The 26,493-nt window shown below is 39.6% G+C and overlaps 3 protein-coding genes across 3 annotated transcripts in view; all 3 read left to right on the top strand.

Annotated features, from left to right (window-relative positions):
• Positions 1–26,493, top strand: part of LOC311285487 (cell adhesion molecule CEACAM5-like) — a gene marked incomplete at its 5' end in the record, with an annotated part of 114,891 nt that overhangs the window by 81,660 nt on the left and 6,738 nt on the right. The window contains one exon of the mRNA XM_084401135.1: positions 20,065–20,319. Within this exon, the coding sequence (XP_084257261.1) occupies positions 20,065–20,319 (255 nt within the window). The remainder of the gene's footprint in view (positions 1–20,064; positions 20,320–26,493) is intronic.
• LOC311284840 (uncharacterized protein) lies at positions 3,276–14,138 on the top strand. The gene is made up of 6 exons (XM_084400062.1): positions 3,276–3,621; positions 4,626–4,868; positions 9,121–9,214; positions 9,347–9,392; positions 13,271–13,521; positions 13,750–14,138. Exons 1-6 carry the CDS (start codon positions 3,351–3,353, stop codon positions 13,805–13,807), a joined length of 963 nt encoding a protein of 320 aa, XP_084256188.1. The 5' UTR covers positions 3,276–3,350; the 3' UTR covers positions 13,808–14,138.
• On the top strand, positions 20,676–26,114 carry LOC311284845 (uncharacterized protein). Its single transcript, XM_084400068.1, has 4 exons — positions 20,676–21,513; positions 21,646–21,691; positions 25,165–25,415; positions 25,644–26,114. Coding segments are annotated over exons 1-4 (357 nt in total). The 5' UTR covers positions 20,676–21,511; the 3' UTR covers positions 25,702–26,114.

Raw genomic sequence — 26,493 nt, 5'->3', positions numbered from 1 at the left:
AATGAGAAAAAGGTACGAAGATTCATAACTGTTTCAGGAAGCACGGGAGGGAGATGAGGAGGGAGGGGGAGGGGACGGGATGAGGAGGAGGGAGGGTCGAGCTAGCCTCCGTTTTGTTTGACAATACTTTGAACGTCCAGCATTCACCCAGCATCGCTTAGAGCATCTTTAAGCCTTAAAGTTTTGCATAATTAAGGGCGTGGCCACTTGAGTGACAGGTGGATTGCTGCTGATGTCACTACTTGCCGTTTGTCTGCTGTGTGTTAGCGTCACGTCACCTCAGCTAATCCGCCTCGCTGCACATTTTCGGTTATTGCGGTGCCAAGATGGCGACGACCGGCTCCGCCCACTTTTTAACAGTCATTGAGTGCAAAGCGACGTTTAGACACGTGTTACTGTACGTTCACACCGCCGCCGGCGAGAGCGGCCAAATTCGCTCTCGCCGCCCTGCCACCGACGCTGTAGAAAGATTCGGGGACGCTTTGACGCTCTGACGTAGATTAGAATGCGTGATTTTTTTCCTCTCAGGCGGAGGACTTCTACATTCCGATTGGTTGCCGCTGGTTGCCGCCGAACCGCGTCATAGCTTATTACCATAAAGTTGACTTGATTTCAACTCTTCTCGCCGCTCTCACCGTCCAAGACGCGCCGCGCCGCGCCGCCCTCGCCGGAGCTTGCCGCCGGCTCTCATTGAAAATGAATGGCTTCCGGCCACTTTGACGCTCTCGCCGCCGGCGGTGTGAACGCACAGTAAGTGTCGCTGTTGAAGGGGAGCAGCAAGTTCACAATAGCAGTTTGTTTGCGATGACTTTTAACGCTTAAGAAGAGGCAGAGGGCCAACCACCAACACATGAACGCTGTTACCATGGCTGTTACGCCTCCTCATCCCCTATCCTGACTGAAAATGCTGTGGGTTGTGTCAGTAATGAGTAAGATGTTGACATGTATAACATACAAATAAGATTTAAACCAAAAAGAGAACTTAAGTATACAAATAAAACTAATACTGCATGGAACGTCCCCAGCTTCACCAACTTCTTGTTTGGATATCGTAAACAAGCTATTAGGCTGTTACTGCTTCTCAAAACTATACCTGAGACAAATGTGAGTGATTTCTGTATTAAATTCAATCATTTAAATACCATCTCAAGATAAGGTTTTTTTTTTTATTCGCATTCTAACATTTTTCTGTTCTATATTAAAGGAACAATGAAAAATTTTACTAGTAGCAATTCAATTGTTGATATCAAGAATTATATTTCTACTAGTAAGAAATCAATTCTTGATATCAACAATTGATTTTGAATGGCAGCCTATGGTGACATTTCACTAGTGAAAATATAATTACAGATATCAACAATTAAATAGTTGATATCAACAATTCATATCCTACATGTGTTTTAAATGTTAAAAGGGCGACAAAACTATTACAGATATCAAAAATGTATTTCTTACTAGTTAAAATTCTGAATACACACATCAGCTTTGTATTTCTTACTAGTAGAAATATAATTTTTGATATCAAGAATTACGTGGTTACTAGTAAAAATGTCTATTATTGATATCAACAATTAAATTGCTACTAGTAAAAAACATTTATTTTTGATATCTGAAAATGTATTTCTGATATCAATATAATTTCAAATATCTAAAATGTCTTTCTTACTAGTAACAATCACATTCATGATATCAGAAATGAACATTGTTACTAGTAGCAATTCAATTGTTGATATCAAGAATAGACATTTCAACTAGTGACAACTGAATTCTTGATATCAAAAATAAAGTTTTTTACTAGTAAGAATTGTATTTCTGATATGTGAAACTGGAATTTTAACTAGTAAGAAATAAATTCTTGATATCAACAATTGATTTTGAATGGCAGCGTATGGTGACATTTCACTAGTGAAAATACAATTACAGATATCAACAATTATAGTTTTTACTAGTTGAAATTCATTTGTTGATATCAAGAATTATCATTTTAACTAGTGAAAATTGAATTGTTGATATCAAGAATTCATATCCTGGAAATGAATAAAAGTTAAAACGGCTTGCCATAGTTACACGTCCCTAATGCACATGGATAATCACAAACACAGTGTCAGATGTATGACCTGAGTAACAGCTCCCTCTTCAGGCCAGTGGAGGTAAAGTCTGGCCATCCTCAGTGTTACACCATCCATCATTTTCTTTCATTATTTCTCTCTTTCATTTATTCATTCGTTTATTCTTCCATCCATCCACAAATTCATCAATCCACACATCCATCTACACATTCATCCATCCACACATCTATCCATCCATCCATCCATCCATCCCTCCATCCATCCATACACCCACTTTTTCTGTTTGCAAGTGGTTTCCTGTGGGTTGTCCGTGTCTCGGCATGGGGCAGTTCTTATACTTTAAAAAGAGGAAGGAAAAAAACTATAAAATAGTTATTAGTGAGCATTTGCAGTTTACTCTCCTCGAGTCTGATTGCAGCGGCTGAAACTACACACCGGTGAGAGATGCACTTGTTCAGTCATTAATATTGTCTAAAACATGTTCTCTCTTAAAAGCCTCTGAACATCCAGAGCTCATGTGTTCCTAACGTTGTCTTTAAACCAGTGAAGATTGTAAAGTATTTGTATCTTCTTTGCAGTGTTTATAATGTAATAAACGGCTGTTATTATAGTTTTATGAAATGAAAGATGACATATTGTTCTGTTGTGTAATGATTTAGTTCCTGTGGTGATGTCCCTGATAACTCTTGCTCTGGTGTCTCTGCTCCTGATCCCAGGTCAGTCTCTCCTGTAAATCACACACCAGTTCATCACTGACTAAGAGAACAAGGTTTGGGCTAGTTAGCATGGATCAGTTAGCCCTGCTGTTAGCCCCAGGGAAATATAGCACTGGTCAAATATCTACTATAATGTAGGGATATTTCTGTGATTTATTTGTTGCTTCCAAAGTAAATTGTATTATTCAGGATTTTGCTGATCTAATGCTAACTCTGAAGCTGCTAACATTTAGAGAAGGGTTTTCATGGTCAGTGTTCAATGTTCTGCTTCCTGCATTTCATCACCTTCTGTCTGATGGCTGTAGGTTTTACACATATCACATCATAAGTGTAATAATTAATTCATAAACAACAGTTTTGTAAAGAAAAAAAGGTTTTAATAAACGTTTATGGCCCTCTTTAACTCTCAGATGGGCATGTGTGTCCATCTATAGGCGTTTGTTTCCTATCATTGTTTCTTTGTGAATGTTGTGTTTCAGGAGTTTGTAGCCGGAGTGATGTTAATGATTGGGATGTGAGATACAGGCCTTCACACATCTGTGCAGTAAAGGACTCATCAGTGATTATGAGCTGCACTTATAAATACCCTAGAGGACTTCAGATCAAGAAAGTGTTCTGGACCAAAACACATGTAATAGATCATGAAGAGCCTCTAGATCTGTCTGATGACCCTGAATACAGTCATAGGCTTCAGTATCTGGGAGATAAACAGAAGAACTGCACCGTCAGACTGAGTCATGTGACACTGAAGGATTCACACATGTACTATTTCAGATTCATCACTAAACCTGATGTAAAATGGATTGGTGATCCAGGAGTGACTCTTACTGTCACAGGTGACTCTGATGAGTTTCATCTCTTCTTCTGCATTATGTTGAATAATAATCAGTGTATGACAGCAGCACTAGATATAGGGCCCTATTTTAACGATCTGAAACGCAAGTGTCAAAGCCCAAAGCGCAAGTAACTTTGTGGGCGGGTCTTGGCGCTGTTGCTATTTTCCCGGCGGGATAAATGACTCTTGCGCCGGGCGCAAATCTAAAAGGGGTTGGTCTGAAGTAGCTTCATTATTCATAGGTGTGGTTTGGGCGTAACGTGAAATAAACCAATCAGAGCATCATCTCACATTCCCTTTAAGAGCAGACGCACTTTTTCCTTGGCGTATTGCTATTATAACGGTGGATTTGCCAGGCGCGCGTCAAGAGCGGTTCACAGCCGAGGAGAGCAACGCTCTCGTCACGGCCGTAAAAGAGAGAGAAGTGACATTGGGGATGGGAGAAACACACCCAAATTAGCTTCGGCTAAACAGGCATATAATAATGTGGGTAAATGTGTAAGCTAGATGTATGCTTTTATAATAAATTATTATATTTATAATAAATTATCTATCTATCTATCTATCTATCTATCTATCTATCTATCGTTTGTAATAATATGATTTGCAAAAATGAAAACTGCTGCTTCTGTGTAGATTAGAGAATCACAGTGTATGAGCGTTTGTGCACTCTATACATTATGGTCAAGCATGCGCCCTTAAAATAGCATAATGAACAACGCGCAACGCGCCACTGACTTTAGACTAGGTTTTTTCTGGCCAGTGGCGCAATTGTTTTATGGAACAGTAAAATAGCACCAGGGATTGTTTGCGCCAAAACACGCCTCCTTTTTTGCGCTGAACCGCCCAGAGAGCGCAAGTTCATTCCCTAGTTTAGCGACGTGCTTCTGTGGAGGGAAAAGCGCGCTTTGCGCGGGTGCAAAATAGGAATGAAACATGCGTCGGTGTACAAAGTCAATTGCGCTGGGTGCAAGATAGGGCCCATAGTGTGTGTGTTGTGTTCAGATCTTCAGGTGGAGTCTCCTGAGAGAGTGACAGAGGGAGATCCAGTCAATCTGAGATGTAAAAGCAGCTGCGCTCCGACTGACAGACACACATTCATCTGGTACAGAAACTCACAGATGATATTAACTAATCTCAGTAACACACTCCTCCTCAACCCAGTGAGAAGAGAGGACTCAGGCAGATACAGCTGTGCTGTAGACGGACACACTCTCATCTCTCCTGCTGTTCAGCTCAATGTCATGTGTGAGTTCATGATAAAACATAAGATGCACATTTTCTGTTTTGATCAATTCTGTCCATATTAGTATTTTTTAAAATGTGTAATAAGATAAAAAAAAAAAAAATCTGATAATTGTTATTAGATCCCAGTGACTCTTAACTTGCTGGTTTAAGGAGAATAAACCCTCAGCTGTTGGATCTGGACTGCGTTTCAATCATTGGACAATCGATTCTTAGATGCATCGCGATGCGGACGTGGACGATTCTGAATCGAATCACAAATGTCAAAAATCGAATTTCTAAATGTTAATTGATAACGTAATGTTGACAGAACGCAAAGGCGCCTGGACAGTCTGTGGTGTGCGCATAACAGAAACGCGTGATGGTGGAGCGAGGAATCCGACCGGCACCCTCTGCGTTAAAATAGCGTAACTTTGGCTTTATGAAGTTGAAGGTAAAAGGACCAGGACAAGAGCCACACTTTATGCAAGTAGAGATCCAGACTGCGACCAAATGGCGACAAGAAGTCGCACTGGTGTGACCACCACTTTGTGCAATTGTATGGGATTAATATCCTGCCATGATTCAAAACTGAAAATAAAGTTCTGAAAGGTTGAAACTAAGTGTTCGAAAACTCAAAATCTTACAAAAAAAAGTTTTGCAAGATCAAAAAATAAGATTTGCAAGTTTGCAAAATGTAAAAAAAATAAAAATATCTCTGCAAACATTATGTTATTTTTGAGATTTCCTTCTTCAGAACTGCAACTTTTTTTTTACGATGTTGCGGAAACAATTTTCCAGAGTTTCAAATTTGGCAGTGTTCTCCCACTGTATTAGTTTGTTTTCCAGGTTTGAAACCTTGTAAATGGTGATCTGAAAACTGGTGTGCGAATGTGTGAAAAAAAGTTTTGAAACTCTGAAAACATAGTTTTGCAGGCTTGCAAAGTGGTAAAAAAAAAAAAATCTCTGCAAACATAATTTTGTTTTTGAGTTTTCCTTCTTCAGAAGTGCAACCCTCTTTTTTACGGTGTTGTGCAATCATTTTTTCAGAGTTTCGAATTTGTCAGTGTTCTCCCAGTGTATTAGTTTACTTTCCAGATTTGAAACCTTGTAAATGGTGATCTGAAAACTGGTGTGCGAATAGGTGAAAAAAAGTTTTGAAACTCTGAAAACTGAGGTTCGAAAGGGCGAAACTTATTACATTACATTACATTTGCACTCCCATTGCAGACTATTTTTTCAGAGCTGAGTTTACAACACCCACTTTGCGGAGATACGCACACACAGTTGCGAGCTTGCGACTCACGTGATTTGTGGCAGCGTTGTCACGCAGCTCTGCTCTGAAACTCTGAAACTCAGACTGAGCGAAAATGAAGCTTCGCAACTTCGCAACTTAAAAAAAGCCTGGAGGGAGGGCCTTCTGCTCTTGGCCAATGCTTTGCTGTCTGCTGACGTACAGTCCAATCACAAGTCGTATTTACTGGAAAGGTGGGATTGACCGACAGCTCCGCCAATGACGAAATTCTCACTCTCGAAATTCTCATACTCGCTCTCCTCACACAGCGAGCGACTCACTTTCCTAAGCTGGCGACTCACCTCACACAGCGAGCAACTCACTTTCAACAGCTGGCGACTCACTCTCCTCTGATGGCGACTCACTCTTCTCACATAGCGATCGACTCACTTTCATCAGCTGGCGACTCACTCTCCTCAGGTGGCGACTCACTCTCCTCACACAGCGAGCGACTCACTTTCCTCAGCGAGCGACTCATTCTCCTCACGCAGCGAGCGACTCAGTCATGTACATTGGCCTAATATTATAATAAAATCTCAAGTACTGTATTGGTGCAATAACTAACTTTAGTAAACTGTTCAATTTTGTGTTGTAAAAATAATTTATTCTGAACCAATAATCTTAAATTGATTCGCATTGCATTTTTTTTTTTTTTTTTTATAAAGGCAATTTCCCCCTAACTGTCATCTTTCAAGTCAAATTCTATACATTTTAAGTCACTATATTGCTTTTACCAATCAAATTGACTAGTATAAACAAAAACGTTTTTTCCCACTGCAGAGAAAACTGCATCAGAGGTGGCATTTATAAAAAGTTTAATATGCAAAACAAGCATAAAAAAAAAAAAAAACCCTTGCTTTGGTATCAAATATTCAACATGAATGCATGAGGCAAAAATTAAAAAAATATATTTTGTGTATATTATGTGTATCTTATGTTTGTTTAATGACTGCTGCTGGCCAAAAAAAAAGCCAATAAAATTGGAGTTGTATGAATACAATTGGAGTTAAAAAACAAAAAATAATCATAAAACATAATGGGGCATTCATGTTGAATATTCTTTTGAATGGTGTTATCAAATAATAATCTGTAATCTGATAGAGAAAAACAACATGAAAATAGGCCTACAGTTAACTAATGTGATCTTTACAAAAACATAATGGTGTATGTAACTTTGAAATGTGTTTTACCTATTTTGATACCAATGTGAATCAGTAAAAATGTCACATTTTCAGAATATTCTATTTTAAAGATAATTTATAAAATAAACTTTAAAAAAAGCTGTGCATCCTGTTTGTGTATCCTGTGCTCTTTCGTCATTGGCGGAGCTGTCGGTCAATCCCACCTTTCCAGTAAATACGACTTGTGATTGGACTGTACGTCAGCAGACAGCAAAGCATTGGCCAAGAGCAGAAGGCCCTCCCTCCAGGCTTTTTTTAAGTTGCAAGGTTGCGAAGCTTCATTTTCGCTCAGTCTGAGTTTCAGAGTTTCAGAGCAGAGCTGCGTGACAACGCTGCCACAAATCACGTGAGTCGCAAGCTCGCAACTGTGTGTGCGTATCTCCGCAAAGTGGGTGTTGTAAACTCAGCTCTGAAAAAATAGTCTGCAATAGGAGTGCAAATGTAATGTAATGTAATAAGTTTCGCCCTTTCGAACCTCAGTTTTCAGAGTTTCAAAACTTTTTTTCACCTATTCGCACACCAGTTTTCAGATCACCATTTACAAGGTTTCAAATCTGGAAAGTAAACTAATACACTGGGAGAACACTGACAAATTCGAAACTCTGAAAAAATGATTGCACAACACCGTAAAAAAGAGGGTTGCACTTCTGAAGAAGGAAAACTCAAAAACAAAATTATGTTTGCAGAGATTTTTTTTTTTTTTACCACTCTGAAGCCTGCAAAACTATGTTTTCAGAGTTTCAAAACTTTTTTTCACACATTCGCACACCAGTTTTCTGATCACCATTTACAAGGTTTCAAACCTGGAAAACAAACTAATACAGTGGGAGAACACTGACAAATTTGAAACTCTGAAAAATTGTTTGCGCAAAGACGTAAACATTTTTTTTTGCAGTTCTGAAGAAGGAAATCTCAAAAACAACATAATGTTTGCAGAGATATTTTTATTTTTTTACATTTTGCAAACTTGCAAATCTTATTTTTCGATCTTGCAAAACTTTTTTTGTAAGATTTTGAGTTTTCGAACACTTAGTTTCAACCTTTCAGAACTTTATTTTCAGTTTTGAATCATGGCAGGATATTAATCCCATACAATTGAACTTCTGTTACATACGAGAAACATCAAACGGCAAACAAAACGAAAGTGAAACGAAACTGCGCTATTCGTTTGAGCTGTGGCGCGCGGACCGTTTAGCGCAGCGCGAGCTCAGAACAGGTTTACTCGTGGGCCGATCGCAATCACGCGACACTGTTACTACACAGCGCTGGGAGATCCAGTGAGAAAGTGTTCGAATTCACAGCAGAATTAATAATATCGCAGCGAGATCTAATTGGAAGCATTCAAATTCGGCGCAGAATTCTAGGTTAAAACCAGGACAACCTGAGAAGCTTTCACCCAACTCGGAAAAGGCAAAGCGAATTACAAACTCTATCGCAACGTTTATTGCCAAATCACTTCCATTTGTTTAATTAGTAAAATATATTGGAAGTAAATTCATTATGGATCATTACAAATACTTTGTTTTAAAAGTACCAAGTAGTCACACAGTGAGGAAAAAGAAAATCTGTATAAAAAAAAAAGATCATCGCAGTCCTCAGAATCGCGACCAAATCGAATCGTGAGATGCCTAGAGATTCCCAGCCCTAATACAGAGTGGACGCTTCTACTGTCAGGCTCACAATCAACATCTCAGAGAACAGACGCTGTAACTGTCACAGATAAAGGTTTTATTTTATAAAGAGTTCAAGACAGTTATGCAGCTTTGAAAGTTAATCTGAACTCAAATTCTTCATCTTTCAGCTCATCATGGTCATGGCTGGCTCATCGGGTTGGGGATCACTGTGGCGTGTTTAGGACTCTTCATCGTCATCATCATCATCATTCTGTTTATAATGTAAGTTTGATTAAAATCATTCTCAATTACAGTGAGTGAATGCAGACTAGTGCAGGTGGAAATGCCTCATGTGATGTGATTAGTAATTAATCTTTAAAATGCAGCTTACAAGTTTAATGTCTGTTAAATCAGGAGAAAACGAAGAGTTGCTAAAGCTGAAGACCTCACTGACAAACAGGTAAATATTCCGGACACAACATTTGAATAGTCTATTTAGACAGACAAAATAATATTTAATGGGGTGGTATAATGCCCTTTTCACAAGATGTAAAATAAGTCTCTGATGTCCCCAGAGTGTGTGTGTGTGTGTGTGTGTGTGTGTGTGTGTGTGTGTGTGTGTGTGTGTGTGTGTGTGTGTGTGTGTGTGTGTGTGTGTGTGTGTGTGAAGGTTTAGCTCAAAATACCCCACAGATATTTTTATATAGCATGTTAAAATTGTCACTGTTTGAGGGTGAGCAAAAACACACCGTTTTTGTGTGTCCCTTTAAATGCAAATGAGCTGCTGCTCCCGGCACAGGGGGCGGAGCTTCAAGAGCTGGTGTCATTTTACCTCACACAGACATGCACTGAAAATGTAATTTTTTTTAGCTTTTTATGTTCAAACCAGAGTCAGACAATGATGGAGAGATTCAAGAAGAAGTGACAACATGTAGAAGCAACAGGATATTTCTGAATGGTTAGCTGATGAATTTATGTAGCTTTAGTTATTGTAGCACCTCTTTGCTCTTATAGCCTAATAGCTATGAATATTATTTGAAATCTTTCCAACAGCAAGTGCAACTATGATTTTTCTATTTGGACCAGTTAGGTTCGACTATAGAGCCTGTGATTAATGTAAAGACTTGTGCAGATAAAATTAGAGTTTTTTTCACCAGCTGGTTATTTACTATTTGAAATGGTAAATAAGGGAAAATCTGTAAACATCCCAAGAGGAACAATCAGATATAAAGATAACAACAGGATAACAATATACTGGTATGACAAGAGTACAAATGTTAGATTATTCAACAAAAAAACAAAAAAACCTATAGGAGCTATCCTTGCAAATAAAACACACTTATATGTAGAAGTCAAATCAAATTGGGTTCACATCCATCCAAATTTGGATTGCACAAATTCACAATGTGAATCAGTTTGCTTTCTTAAAATCAATAAAGATTTAGTTCAACAATTTTCAGTTCTTTGTTTCCAGTCAATTCTTTCTAAATCAAATGTTTTTTTTTCTAGTCTCTTTAGCTCCAAATCAGTTTGTTTGAAAAACAGGGGGGGGGGGGGGGGGGGGGGGGGGGCAATAATCCCTTATTGGGATTGGGAATTTTTTTTCCCAATCCAGGGAAACAAGTTGCTCGGTTTCAGTCAATAAAAGGGGGAAAAAATATGTGAGCTGAGATCCCACCTCGAGTAGAAGAAAACAGTAGAGTTCACGATATTACTCAGTCATATAGTGTCCAGATCCGTGGGGCTCGCCATCAATTGAATCTCCAGAACATTTCCACAGGAACAAAAAAAATAAACTGACCTGTAATTTAGGCCAAACGATAACAGATATTTCCATGTTCAGTTTGCATATTTCAAAGAGAAATAACAATTAAGACTCTCACTACAGCAATAAAAAAATAAAAAAATCACACATATAACATATAGGTGGTGGTGGCGCAATGGATAAGACACATGCCTTTGGTGTGAGAAACCCGGGTTCGAATCCACTGGGAGACACCAATGTGTCCCTGAGCAAGACACTTAACCCCTAGTTGCTCCAGAGGCGTGCGACCTCTGACATATATAGCAAATGTAAGTTTTTTTTTGGATAAAAGCGTCAGCTAAATGAATAAATGTAAATGTAAATAACACTCTTGTTGTGTTCTGTGAATCATTGTGATAGTGAGTATGTTCGCTAGAGGGCAGTGAAATCCTAATAGAGGAACTGAGTGTGTGAGTGAGAGATGAAGAAGTAAGGTGGTTGAAGATAATGCCCTATTGACTGATGTTTGCTACATTAAATACAGACGTTCGGAGTTAGCTTTTTGTTTTCATTCTTTTACATCCTACAACACCACAACTCTCACAAAACAATTATCAACATGACTCGTATTAAACCCAACTATAACATTCACACAAATACAGATTAGGACAAAACCCATATTAAAATCATAAATACAAACTCAGCATTCTACTTAGAAAACATGAATTCAAGAGATTATCACACAATTGCGTAGACACTTGTTTACTGATCGTTATCGGATTAGCGTTCGTCTAAACCTTCACTAAAAAACATACAAAAACGTTGAACACTCACCAAATCCGAGTTAAATTATGATTTTATAAATATTTAGTCTCAAAGTTCGATCTTTAAGCACATTTATCAGCCGCAGCTCTGCTCTGGCACCTCGTCACAAAATGGAGGATTCAACTCTCCCTCTGCAGGAGAGCACGTTCTGGAAAGAGCAGGCTTAAAGGAGACATATCATGCTTTTAAATTGTTCCTTTTTACATATAAATCATACATTTGTAGTCTATATAAAGCGGAACTGCAATGCTTGGGTCTGAATTCCTCATTATTATAGCTCCACAGGCCCCTTTTCTACCCCTTTTCTGATGTGCGTCTGAGAGCAACTCGTTTTGGTGCGGTCTCTTTAAATACAATTGAGACACTTCATACCCCGCCCGCTCTCCAAGGTTGCAGAGGTGACACTCAGTTCAACTCCACCCCGTTCGGCCATTTTTGTAGTTTGATAGCAGAGATACGATTATCTAGCGGAACAGAAACTTTTTATTTACACGTTATTAACAAAATGTCAACAACGGAAGACTTGTCCAGCCAGCCTTACATGTTCGAGCCAGTCGGAGCAGGAGCGAGATAAAAATGAAGACGACGAACCTGTAGAACAACCTCTTCATATGGATGTATCGCACTGGTGTGTACTGTATTTACACATGAAACTTTGGTCTTCCGACCTTTTACCACCATGTCGATTTATTTTGATTAATATGTTGTGCGAGGGAGAGAGAGCAAGACAGCGTCTAGTTTGGAGACGGTGAAGTCTTGTTTACACTTTCGCCTGGCTCTGAAGAGAGTGAGCGCGCGCGCGACCGGGTCTCTCTCTCTGCTCGTTCTTTCAGTTAAACATGCGCCCTTGTCACAAGCGCGGCACTTTATCTACATTAGACGGTGTAATGAAGCGTGTGGGTTACTACATCCAACAACCGAACATTTTAACTTACCCTCTCGTAACTTCAGCATCCTTTAGCTTGGACTACAAAATTGCAGCGAGAAATAAACATGGCGGATTGCTCGAAGTGTTGGGCCGGAAGTCGATGTCCTTATTTGGCAGTTCCACTGCAAATACTGTGACGTAATAGTTCAAAAAACGTCATAGATAACAGAAAAATCGGAACAGGTTGAAAAATATGACCAAAACAGAATATAAAGATATCAACGAAGCACCTGAAGAGAATAATTTCATATTTTCTGTACTTCTAAACACTCCAAATATACAACAAAATGCATTTAAGGGCTAAAAAAGTGCATTTGGCATGATATGTCCCCTTTAAAGGGCCAGTAACACACTTTTATTCATACATAAAGAACTAAAGGCATAATAAGAAAGAAATAAGTTTTCTTCTTTTTATATAAATGAATTATAAAATGGATGAAATCAACATAAAATTAATTAAAACACTGTTGTGTATTGTGTTTCTTTTATTATGGGGCTAAATCTGAGAGACTTAACCACCTGTGCAACATTATCTTCTAGTCATTGATTAGCATACTCTGTCATGATCATCTATAAATCGTGTTCAGGGGGCGGGGTTTATGTAAATTTTAGGGTTGGTGATGTCAGTAACCCGAGAGGAATGTTGTGTAGTCTCTACCAGCCGTTTGTTGTAGTTCTTAAAAAGCCATTTCTGTTAAAGAAAATCTCTCCCTTTGCTCTGAACTTTGAGCGTCGTAACTTTGCAGATGTTGTTTATGCTCAAACAGCAACATTACACACTAACTACAGTTAGAAAAGTGAAATCATAATCAACCACCCCTTTAATTTTCTTCTGTTTCAGGACAATCTGTACTCTACCGTAACAGGGAGAGACGTTCATGTTTCTGAATCAGCCGATTGTGATGACGCTCAGTACGCCAGTGTAACTTCCAGCAAACCCAGAAGAGACGCAAATGCTCCTGAATGCAGAGAGACTGAGGAGATCCAGTACGCAACTGTCCAACATCACAGAAACAAACAGACGAAGAGAGCAGAGGAGAACGAAAGCCACTACGACAATATCAGGATTGGTCAGCCTGATTCTGTCCTGAGGTGAGAAGAACGAGCTTAAAGAGACAGTTCACGCAGGAATAAAACATTTGCCGTCTACTCACCCTCATGTTGATGAAAGGAGCATTTATAGTTCTTTAAATCTGGAATTTTTTTCTTAATAACTTTGTGTCCCACTGATGTTTCAGAAACATCTGAATTGTTTCATGACGTTTATCATCATGCAATCTGATCCATAACATGATTGTTGTTTTATTTGATGTTCTTTAGGCGATCAAATGTGCAGACTGTGGAAGAGGCATCTGTGATCTACAGCCGTGTCAAATGAGTGAACGAGACCATCATGAAGACAAAGGCCAAAACAATGAAACAATATTCTGAGAGTATGGCTGTCAATTTAGCATTGCTAATTCACTCAGTTATTTATTGTTCATTAAATCAGGTAAATAGACGTCAGGAACGCAGTGTCTTTTTCTCATTACAAGAGCAGAATACAAAGGAAAGAGCCAAGAACCAACAACACGTGTTTAGTGAGACTAAAAACATTTTGTGATGTCACTGGTTTGGTAAATTGTTTCTTAAAATCATTTGAACTTTTGACTTTGTGTGTTTTCTGTAAGCAAATAAAAAGCCCATATCAGTTTTACCAAATTCATGCTTGTGTGTGGTCATTTCTGGGTCATTGAAGACCTAAACTCAGAGTAACCTACTAAATGTGATAGCTGGGTTAATATTAAAGGTGCTCTAAGCGATTTAGGTTTTTTAGGTCAAAACTTTTTTTTGTCACATCCAGCAAACATCTCCTCACTATCCGCTAGCTGCCTGTCCCCTGAACACACTGTAAAGACACGCGGTCTCTGTAGACAGCCCAGGCTCCACAAACAGCAACACAAACAAACTGGCCCAGCCTGGACCACGAAACACAACAAACAGTGTTCCAGCCAATAACTGACAAGAATGATGTGTGGGTGGGGGGGTTAGTGTGCGTGCACATGAAGGGGGGTGTGGGGGGTGGAGGAGAGAGAAGCATGAAGAGGAAGTTAGCTAGAGGAGAGATGTCCTAGACAACGACAACAACTAATGTTAAAAATGTACATTCTTGAGAATTTTGATATGGCCGACACACGACCAAAGAGGCGACGTTCCGATGAACAAATAACAAAGAAGAGGGAAAAGGAGAAGGAACAAGCGAAGTACCGAATTTACATTGGAAAAGCGTTCAAAAGGTGGCGAGAACTCCGCCAGCAGAAGGGCATCCGATCCGACATTCAGTTGACTCTGTTTTTGCCGGAAAGGTGTGTAAATCCAGTTTGGTTTTTCTAAATGGTTCACGACTGTTTCAGGAAGCACGGGAGGGAGGGGGAGGGGACGGGATGAGGAGGAGGGAGGGGGAGGGGACGGGATGAGGAGGAGGAAGGGTCGAGCTAGCCTCCGTTTTGTTTGACAATACTTTGAACGTCAACAAGAAGTGACTTCACCCAGCATCGCTTAGAGCAGCTTTAATATTTGGGCTTTTCTAACAAACTCTGGAAATGTGCAACAGTGGATAAAATGAAAGCTTTGATGAACACCTCAGTCTATTAAAGTCTCCAGTGATGATTATTTGTAGAGCAACTTCTGTGTACGTGTGTTTAGACAAGGTCAATCATGTTGGTTTAATCCGTTTGACTAAAATAACATTTTACGGAGCCCCTAAAGTCACATGGTGGTGGAAATTATATTTCTATGCTTTTGCTTTTTCTCTCAAATCCTTTGCATTCCATTGAATTGGCTCTATCACTCTCTCTCCTCTCCACCTATAGCTGGTGTGTGGTGAGCGCACTGGCGCCGTTGTACTGTGGCTGCCGTCGCATCATCCAAGTGGATGCTACACACTGGTGGTGGTTGAGGAGAGATTCCCTGATATGATTGTAAAGCGCTTTGGGTGTACAGTAGTACATATGAAAGCGCTATATAAATGCCTCATTCTATTCTATTCTATTACCCAGCATGCAACTTTTGCGAACATTGAAATATAATTTCTCCCCCATCTCATACTTTTGAATCTCCATGTCCTTTTAGGGGTTTTATATTAAGCAATATTAGCTAACAATTCATTTTGATCGATGACGTACATTGAGACACATTGGGCTGTGCATGTGTTCTTCATTACGGGCTGGCGCTTATGTGTGTGTGAACTGATTCTGGATGAGGTCATTTCCTGTCCCTCCCACCACTTCCTGTCGCTATTCTTTTCGCCAATAAACTGAAGGCAAAAATCTCTCAAGGATGTCAAAATATAACTTGTCTGTCCGTGGTCAAAGAAATGAGAATTTGATCAGTATAACGCCTGAGAGACTCGCCAGAACACGGTAAGAGTTACGCTGGTTACTGAGTGAATATAGTCAGTCTATAGTCTATTACTGTTGTAGAAACCACTCACATAATCAAAAGGAAATATTCTCAATGAAAACTTGTTTATGGAAATGTTTTTAAAGCTAAAGATTGTTTTTATAATGCTCACCATGTGTGTGTGTGTGTGTGTGTGTGTGTGTGTGTGTGTGTGATCCTGTGTTGTTGTTCTTGTAGTGATGTCACTGATGATGGCTCCTCCTCTTCCTCTGGTGTTTCTGCTCATGATTCACGGTGAGTCGCTCATGCTGGAGAAGATTTTATTGTTCTTTAGTCACTTTTCAAAGTCTTTCTTTCAAATCATGAGTGCGGACCCCCTGTTAAAACCCCGTTCACAAACACATTTCTGTGAAAGAAAAATCATCCAAATAAAGTAAAAAATAAAGCCAGTCAGAGCTAAAATTAAAAAGAATAATAACTTTAGATGAATGTTTAAATTCTTCTGATTATAATTAATGTACAATATAAATATGTGCATCAATAATGATTATATTAATGTTTTTAATGTGTTTAATGTGTAAAAAAAAAAGAATGTGATGAACACGAGGGGTCAGTAATTATGAAACAATTGTTTTTGTGTGAACTATCCCTTTAATGTGTGTTTCAGGAGTTTGTAGCCAGTGGGGTGATGTTAATGATTGGGGTGTGATTTACAGTCCTTCACACATCTGTGCACTAAAGGACTCATCAGTGATTATGAGATGCACTTATACATACCCTAGAGGACATCAGATCAAGAAAGTGTTCTGGACCAAAACACCGGTAATAGATTATGAAGAGTTTCCAGATCTGTCTGATGACCCTGAATACAGTCATAGGCTTCAGTATCTGGGAGATGAACAGAAGAACTGCACCGTCAGACTGAGTCATGTGACACTGAAGGATTCACACATGTACTATTTCAGATTCATCACTGATAAACCTGGTGGAAGATGGATTGGTTATCCAGGAGTGACTCTTACTGTCACAGGTGACTCTGATGAGTTTCATCTCTTCTTCTGCATTATGTTGAGTAATAATCAGTGTATGACAGCAGCACTAGATATAATGTGTGTGTTGTGTTCAGATCTTCAGGTGGAGTCTCCTGAGAGAGTGACAGAGGGAGATCCAGTCAATCTGAGATGTAAAAGCAGCTGCGCTCCGACTGACAGAAACACATTCATCTGGTACAAAAACTCACAGATGATATTAACTGACCTCAGAAACACACTCCTCCTCAACCCAGTGAGAAGAGAGGACTCAGGCAGATACAGCTGTGCTGTAGACGGACACACTCTCATCTCTCCTGCTGTTCAGCTCAATGTCATGTGTGAGTGTCTATTTTATTTAGTGTATAATAAAATTATACAGTTCAGACTCAGAGGGGGTGCTAAGAACATTTTTAAATGCATCAGTAACTTCAACACCCTGCATTTACTGCATTTTATGTATTTTCCATTAAACCATAAAGCTATACATTTAAAATGTTACATTGTAAATTAGTTATTAGGCAGATGTTGTCAATCTCTCTGAACATCTTTGTTATTTCCTCATCAGTGCTTTGAATCAATAACGGTTTATTGAAACCTGCAGACTGACAATCCCGTAGACATATGCATCTATGTATTGATTATGTCTATGGAACAGATAATGAGGGTTTCAGTGCACTACAGAGTTTCAGTGCACTACAGAGTTTCGGTGCACTACAGAGTTTCAGTGCACTACAGAGTTTCAGTGCACTACAGAGTTACAGAGTTTCGGTGCACTACAGAGTTTCAGTGCACTACAGAGTTACAGAGTTTCGGTGCACTACAGAGTTTCGGTGCACTACAGAGTTTCAGTGCACTACAGAGTTTCAGTGCACTACAGAGTTACAGAGTTTCGGTGCACTACAGAGTTTCGGTGCACTACAGAGTTTCAGTGCACTACAGAGTTTCAGTGCACTACAGAGTTACAGAGTTTCGGTGCACTACAGAGTTACAGAGTTTCGGTGCACTACAGAGTTTCGGTGCACTACAGAGTTTCAGTGCACTACAGAGTTACAGAGTTTCGGTGCACTACAGAGTTTCGGTGCACTACAGAGTTTCAGTGCACTACAGAGTTTCAGTGCACTACAGAGTTTCAGTGCACTACAGAGTTTCAGTGCACTACAGAGTTACAGAGTTTCGGTGCACTACAGAGTTTCGGTGCACTACAGAGTTTCGGTGCACTACAGAGTTTCAGTGCACTACAGAGTTTCAGTGCACTACAGAGTTTCAGTGCACTACAGAGTTACAGAGTTTCAGTGCACTACAGAGTTTCGGTGCACTACAGAGTTTCGGTGCACTACAGAGTTTCAGTGCACTACAGAGTTTCAGTGCACTACAGAGTTTCGGTGCACTACAGAGTTTCAGTGCACTACAGAGTTTCAGTGCACTACAGAGTTTCAGTGCACTACAGAGTTTCAGTGCACTACAGAGTTTCGGTGCACTACAGAGTTTCGGTGCACTACAGAGTTTCGGTGCACTACAGAGTTTCAGTGCACTACAGAGTTTCAGTGCACTACAGAGTTTCAGTGCACTACAGAGTTTCGGTGCACTACAGAGTTTCAGTGCACTACAGAGTTTCAGTGCACTACAGAGTTTCGGTGCACTACAGAGTTTCGGTGCACTACAGAGTTTCAGTGCACTACAGAGTTTCATTGCACTACAGAGTGTGCTTCGCGATGCGGACGAGGACGATTCTGAATCGAATCACAATTGTCAAAAATCGATTTTCTAAAAGTTAATTGATAACGTAATGTTGACAGAACGCAAAGGCGCCTGGACAGTCTGTGGTGTGCGCATAACAGAAACGCGTGATGGTGGAGCGAGGAATCCGACCGGCACCCTCTGCGTTAATATAGCGTAACTTTGGCTTTATGAAGTTGAAGGGGAAAAGGGGAAAACTGCCGTGTGAAAAGCTTTTCAGCCTCAATAGCTCTCGTTCAGTCGAAAGATTCTGAGGTTTTTTGGCGCCTGACGTCACCTATGTTGGAGGCTGCCAGCCAATCAGGTGAGGGCATGGGCACCATTGGCTATTTGCAAGCAAAAGAGTTATTCAAATCAGGCTTCAGCATTTCGAGGAAAAAGGATTTCCCCATACGTAATGTCTCGTTCCCTTCTCTCAGGGAACTACGGTTATGTGAGTAACCAGAGACATTTCCATAGTTGTTAACTAGTTAAGCACCTGTTCTCTGTTCGGTTGATTTTCCTCCCTTGTGTATTTAAGCCTTCAGTTCATTCAGTTCTTTTTCTGGTATTGTCTATGTTTTAATGTAGATGTGTTCATTCGGTTCATTCAGACAGTTCGTTTAAAAAAAAACTATGAATCTGTTCCATACGTCATCAAGCAGTGATGGCACTACGCCGCCAGTGCCATAATATTTCAATAAAACATTCAAATAAACTCATTTGTGTGAATGCATATTGCAGATTATTGCCTTTCATTCACTGAAGTTAATGGTGTTTGTGGTCAGTTTCATTCGTGGATCCTTTATGTCGGATACGACTGACCCATATTGAGTAGCCTACATCTTGGATAAGATTCCTAAAAGTTTCGCACTTACAGCACACATTACAGATATGCAGAAACGCCACGGTTATCTTCTACATGTCTAAAGTATATAGAAAGAATAAACCAGTCTTTTGATTTTGCTTGACATAAAATCATCTGCAAACTTCGACAGCTGGTTTGAACCGGCTCATTCGGGTCTTTTTGAGTGGGACATGCTACTTTGGCTTGTGTGTTTTGTGTCATTAACCCGGAACTAAAGTTCGATTCAGTTTGATTAATGAACCAGCTCGACCTGTTACTACCTACTGGCTCAAAAGAACGATTCGTTCATGAACCGAACATCACTAGCGCTTTCTACAGCCACACCTAACAATTATCTTACTGACTTCAATTTTTGATTTGTAATTTGTAATCAGTAACTGACTATAGGTTGTAAGTAATCTATCCAGCACTGATTTACTGACTACCACACACACACACACACACACACACACACACACACAAAAGTACTGTTTATTTAGTTTTGGATATTTCTTAATAAGTGACATGACCTGTTGACACAAGGATCCATGGATTCATGTTGTTTATGCTAAATTCTGCCCGTATCAACTGTATGTAAGAACAGAAATAGAAGTGTTTGGTGGGGCGAGTGACGGGTGATGCTATATGTTTCTCCTGTAGATCCTCCAGGGAATGCTGAGATCTCCATCAGTCCATCTGGTGTAATAGTGGAGGGAGATTCAGTGACTCTGAACTGCAGCAGTGACTCAAACCCTCCTGCAGAAATCAGCTGGATTAAAGGAGGAACGCTTGTAGGATCTGGAAGAATCTTCAGCATCTCAAAGATCAGCTCTGATGACAGTGGAGAATACAAGTGCAAGGCCAGCAATGAACATGGAGAGAAATACTCTGATGCTGTGACTTTAAACGTCACGTGTGAGTTCATAATAAAACATGTCAATTCTTAGATGCATCGCGATGCGGACGAGGACGATTCTGAATCGAATCACAATTGTCAAATCGAATTTCTAAAAGTTAATTGATAAAGTAATGTTGACAGAACGCAAAGGCGCCCGGACAGTCTGTGGTGTGCGCATAACAGAAACGCGTGATGGTGGAGCGAGGAATCCGACCGGCACCCTCTGCGTTAAAATAGCGTAACTTTGGCTTTATGAAGTTGAAGGTAAAAGGACCAGGACAAGAGCCACACTTTATGCAAGTAGAGATCCAGACTGCGACCAAATGGCGACAAGAAGTCGCACTGGTGTGACCACCACTTTGTGCAATTGATAAGAGCTGCAACTTCTGTTACATACGAGAAACATCAAACGGCAAACAAAACGAAAGTGAAACGAAACTGCGCTATTCGTTTGAGCTGTGGCGCGCGGACCGTTTAGCGCAGCGCGAGCTCAGAACAGGTTCGTGGGCCGATCGCAATCACGCGACACTGTTATTACACAGCGCTGGGAGATCCAGTGAGAAAGTGTTCGAATTCACAGCAGAATTAATAATATCGCAGCGAGATCTAATTGGAAGCATTCAAATTCGGCGCAGAATTCTATTATAACCCACACATGTCAGATCAAACAGTGCTGATGTTAAAACCAGGACAATCTTAGAAGCTTTCACCCAACTCGGAAAAGGCATAGCGAATTACAAACTCTATCGCAACGTTTATTGCCAAATCACTTCCATTTGTTTAATTAGTAAAATATATTGGAAGTAAATTCATTATGGATCATTACAAATACTTTGTTTTAAAAGTACCAAGTAGTCACACAGTGAGAAAAAAGAAAATCTGTATAAAAAAAAAAGATATCATCGCAGTCCTCAGAATCGCGACCAAATCGAATCGTGAGATGCCTAGAGATTCCCATCCCTAATACAGAGTGGACGCTTCTGCTGTCAGGCTCACAATCAACATCTCAGAGATCGGACGCTGTAACTGTCACAGATGAAGGTTTTATTTTATAAAGAGTTCAAGACAGTTATGCAGCTTTGAGAGTTAATCTGAACTCAAATTCTTCATCTTTCAGCTCATCATGGTCATGGCTGGCTCATCGGGTTGGGGATCACTGTGGCGTGTTTAGGACTCTTCATCGTCATCATCATCATCATTCTGTTTATAATGTAAGTTTGATTAAAATCATTCTCAATTACAGTGAGTGAATGCAGACTAGTGCAGGTGGAAATGCCTCATGTGATGTGATTAGTAATTAATCTTTAAAATGCAGCTTACAAGTTTAATGTCTGTTAAATCAGGAGAAAACGAAGAGTTGCTAAAGCTGAAGACCTCACTGACAAACAGGTAAATATTCCGGACACAACATTTGAATAGTCTATTTAGACAGACAAAATAATATTTAATGGGGTGGTATAATGCCCTTTTCACAAGATGTAAAATAAGTCTCTGATGTCCCCAGAGTGTGTGTGTGTGTGTGTGTGTGTGTGTGAAGGTTTAGCTCAAAATACCCCACAGATATTTTTATATAGCATGTTAAAATTGTCAGTTTGAGGGTGAGCAAAAACGCACCGTTTTTGTGTGTCCCTTTAAATGCAAATGAGCTGCTGCTCCCGGCACAGGGGGCGGAGCTTCAAGAGCTGGTGTCATTTTACCTCACACAGACATGCACTGAAAATGTTTTTTTTTTTTAGCTTTTTATGTTCAAACCAGAGTCAGACAATGATGGAGAGATTCAAGAAGAAGTGACAACATGTAGAAGCAACAGGATATTTCTGAATGGTTAGCTGATGAATTTATGTAGCTTTAGTTATTGTAGCACCTCTTTGCTCTTATAGCCTAATAGCTATGAATATTATTTGAAATCTTTCCAACAGCAAGTGCAACTATGATTTTTCTATTTGGACCAGTTAGGTTCGACTATAGAGCCTGTGATTAATGTAAAGACTTGTGCAGATAAAATTAGAGTTTTTTTCACCAGCTGGTTATTTACTATTTGAAATGGTAAATAAGGGAAAATCTGTAAACATCCCAAGAGGAACAATCAGATATAAAGATAAAGGAAAAAATTCCTTATTGGGATTGGGAATTTTTTTTCCCAATCCAGGGAAACAAGTTGCTCGGTTTCAGTCAATAAAAGGGGGAAAAAATATGTGAGCTGAGATCCCACCTCGAGTAGAAGAAAACAGTAGAGTTCACGATATTACTCAGTCATATAGTGTCCAGATCCGTGGGGCTCGCCATCAATTGAATCTCCAGAACATTTCCACAGGAACAAAAAAAATAAACTGACCTGTAATTTAGGCCAAACGATAACAGATATTTCCATGTTCAGTTTGCATATTTCAAAGAGAAATAACAATTAAGACTCTCACTACAGCAATAAAAAAATAAAAAAATCACACATATAACATATAGGTGGTGGTGGCGCAATGGATAAGACACATGCCTTTGGTGTGAGAGACCCGGGTTCGAATCCACTGTGAGACACCAATGTGTCCCTGAGCAAGACACTTAACCCCTAGTTGCTCCAGAGGCGTGCGACCTCTGACATATATAACAATTGTAAGTCGCTTTGGATAAAAGCGTCAGATAAATGTAAATGTAAATAACACTCTTGTTGTGTTCTGTGAATCATTGTGATAGTGAGTATGTTCGCTAGAGGGCAGTGAAATCCTAATAGAGGAACTGAGTGTGTGAGTGAGAGATGAAGAAGTAAGGTGGTTGAAGATAATGCCCTATTGACTGATGTTTGCTACATTAAATACAGACGTTCGGAGTTAGCTTTTTGTTTTCATTCTTTTACATCCTACAACACCACAACTCTCACAAAACAATTATCAACATGACTCGTATTAAACCCAACTATAACATTCACACAAATACAGATTAGGACAAAACCCATATTAAAATCATAAATACAAACTCAGCATTCTACTTAGAAAACATGAATTCAAGAGATTATCACACAATTGCGTAGACACTTGTTTACTGATCGTTATCGGATTAGCGTTCGTCTAAACCTTCACTAAAAAACATACAAAAACGTTGAACACTCACCAAATCCGAGTTAAATTATGATTTTATAAATATTTAGTCTCAAAGTTCGATCTTTAAGCACATTTATCAGCCGCAGCTCTGCTCTGGCACCTCGTCACAAAATGGAGGATTCAACTCTCCCTCTGCAGGAGAGCACGTTCTGGAAAGAGCAGGCTTAAAGGAGACATATCATGCTTTTAAATTGTTCCTTTTTACATATAAATCATACATTTGTAGTCTATATAAAGCGGAACTGCAATGCTTGGGTCTGAATTCCTCATTATTATAGCTCCACAGGCCCCTTTTCTACCCCTTTTCTGATGTGCGTCTGAGAGCAACTCGTTTTGGTGCGGTCTCTTTAAATACAATTGAGACACTTCATACCCCGCCCGCTCTCCAAGGTTGCAGAGGTGACACTCAGTTCAACTCCACCCCGTTCGGCCATTTTTGTAGTTTGATAGCAGAGATACGATTATCTAGCGGAACAGAAACTTTTTATTTACACGTTATTAACAAAATGTCAACAACGGAAGACTTGTCCAGCCAGCCTTACATGTTCGAGCCAGTCGGAGCTGGAACGAGATGAAAATGAAGACGACGAACCTGTAGAACAACGTCTTTATATGGATGTATCGCACTGGTGTGTACTGTATTTACACATGAAACTTTGGTCTTCCGACCTTTTACCACCATGTCGATTTATTTTGATTAATATGTTGTGCGAGGGAGAGAGAGCAAGACAGCGTCTAGTTTGGAGACGGTGAAGTCTTGTTTACACTTTCGCCTGGCTCTGAAGAGAGTGAGCGCGCGCGCGACCGGGTCTCTCTCTCTGCTCGTTCTTTCAGTTAAACATGCGCCCTTGTCACAAGCGCGGCAGTTTATCTACATTAGACGGTGTAATGAAGCGTGTGGGTTACTACATCCAACAACCGAACATTTTAACTTACCCTCTCATAACTTCAGCATCCTTTAGCTTGGACTACAAAATTGCAGCGAGAAATAAACATGGCGGATTGCTCGAAGTGTTGGGCCGGAAGTCAATGTCCTTATTTGGCAGTTCCACTGCAAATACTGTGACGTAATAGTTCAAAAAACGTCATAGATAACAGAAAAATCGGAACAGGTTGAAAAATATGACCAAAACAGAATATAAAGATATCAACGAAGCACCTGAAGAGAATAATTTCATATTTTCTGTACTTCTAAACACTCCAAATATACAACATAATGCATTTAAGGGCTAAAAAAGTGCATTTGGCATGATATGTCCCCTTTAAAGGGCCAGTAACACACTTTTATTCATACATAAAGAACTAAAGGCATAATAAGAAAGAAATAAGTTTTCTTCTTTTTATATAAATGAATTATAAAATGGATGAAATCAACATAAAATTAATTAAAACACTGTTGTGTATTGTGTTTCTTTTATTATGGGGCTAAATCTGAGAGACTTAACCACCTGTGCAACATTATCTTCTAGTCATTGATTAGCATACTCTGTCATGATAATCCATAAATCGTGTTCAGGGGGCGGGGTTTATGTACATTTTAGGGTTGGTGATGTCACTAACCTGAGAGGAATGTGGTGTAGTCTCTACCAGCCGTTTGTTGTAGTTCTTAAAAAGCCATTTCTGTTAAAGTAAATCTCTCCCTTTGCTCTGAACTTTGAGCGTCGTAACTTTGCAGATGTTGTTTATGCTCAAACAGCAACATTACACACTAACTACAGTTAGAAAAGTCAAATCATAATCAACCACCCCTTTAATTTTCTTCTGTTTCAGGACAATCTGTACTCTACCGTAACAGGGAGAGACGTTCATGTTTCTGAATCAGCCGATTGTGATGACGCTCAGTACGCCAGTGTAACTTCCAGCAAACCCAGAGGAGACGCAAATGCTCCTGAATGCAGAGAGACTGAGGAGATCCAGTACGCAACTGTCCAACATCACAGAAACAAACAGACGAAGAGAGCAGAGGAGAACGAAAGCCACTACGACAATATCAGGATTGGTCAGCCTGATTCTGTCCTGAGGTGAGAAGAACGAGCTTAAAGAGACAGTTCACGCAGAAATAAAACATTTGCCGTCTACTCACCCTCATGTTGATGAAAGGAGCATTTATAGTTCTTTAATTCTGGAACTTTGTTGTTAATAACTTTGTGTCCCACTGATGTTTCAGAAACATCTGAATTGTTTAATGACTTTTATCATCATGCAATCTGATCCATAGCATGATTGTTGTTTTATTTGATGTTCTTTAGGCGATCAAATGTGCCGACTGTGGAAGAGGCGTCTGTGATCTACAGCCGTGTCAAATGAGTGAACGAGACCATCATGAAGACAAAGGCCAAAACAATGAAACAATATTCTGAGAGTATGGCTGTCAATTTAGCATTGCTAATTCACTCAGTTATTTATTGTTCATTAAATCAGGTAAATAGACGTCAGGAACGCATTATATATATTTTATATAAAATATTGATTATAATGTTCATAAATATTTTTCATAAACTTAAACTTCTATAAAAAAAATTTGGTTGCACGTTTTTCAGCAGTGTCTTTTTCTCATTACAAGAGCAGAATACAAAGGAAAGAGCCAAGAACCAACAACACGTGTTTAGTGGGACTAAAAACATTTTGTGATGTCACTGGTTTGGTAAATTGTTTCTTAAAATCATTTGAACTTTTGACTTTGTGTGTTTTCTGTAAGCAAATAAAAAGCCCATATCAGTTTTACCAAATTCATGCTTGTGTGTGGTCATTTCTGGGTCATTGAAGACCTAAACTCAGAGTAACCTACTAAATGTGATAGCTGGGTTAATATTAAAGGTGCTCTAAGCGATTTAGGTTTTTTAGGTCAAAACTTTTTTTTGTCACATCCAGCAAACATCTCCTCACTATCCGCTAGCTGCCTGTCCCCTGAACACACTGTAAAGACACGCGGTCTCTGTAGACAGCCCAGGCTCCACAAACAGCAACACAAACAAACTGGCCCAGCCTGGACCACGAAACATAACAAACAGTGTTCCAGCCAATAACTGACAAGAATGATGTGGGGGGGGGGGGGGGGGGGGTTAGTGCGCATGCACATGAAGGGGGGTGTGGGGGGTG

The sequence above is a fragment of the Rutilus rutilus genome (genome assembly GCF_951802725.1).
Source record: "Rutilus rutilus genome assembly, chromosome: 25".
Taxonomy (NCBI): Eukaryota; Metazoa; Chordata; class Actinopteri; order Cypriniformes; family Leuciscidae; genus Rutilus; species Rutilus rutilus.
The sequence above is the reverse complement of the archived record's forward strand: the minus strand, read 5'-3'. Positions and strand labels throughout refer to the sequence as shown.

Bases quoted from the DNA above. Each gene is read 5' to 3' on its own strand.
- LOC311284840 (XM_084400062.1), top strand. From the start codon at position 3,351: ATGAGCTGCACTTATAAATACCCTAGAGGACTTCAGATCAAGAAAGTG. The intron at 3,622-4,625 runs GTGACTCTGATG...TGTTGTGTTCAG, and splicing joins AGTGACTCTTACTGTCACAG to ATCTTCAGGTGGAGTCTCCT. The intron at 9,215-9,346 runs GTAAGTTTGATT...CTGTTAAATCAG, and splicing joins ATCATCATTCTGTTTATAAT to GAGAAAACGAAGAGTTGCTA.
- LOC311284845 (XM_084400068.1), top strand. The intron at 21,692-25,164 runs GTAAATATTCCG...CTTCTGTTTCAG, and splicing joins AAGACCTCACTGACAAACAG to GACAATCTGTACTCTACCGT. The intron at 25,416-25,643 runs GTGAGAAGAACG...GATGTTCTTTAG, and splicing joins CAGCCTGATTCTGTCCTGAG to GCGATCAAATGTGCCGACTG.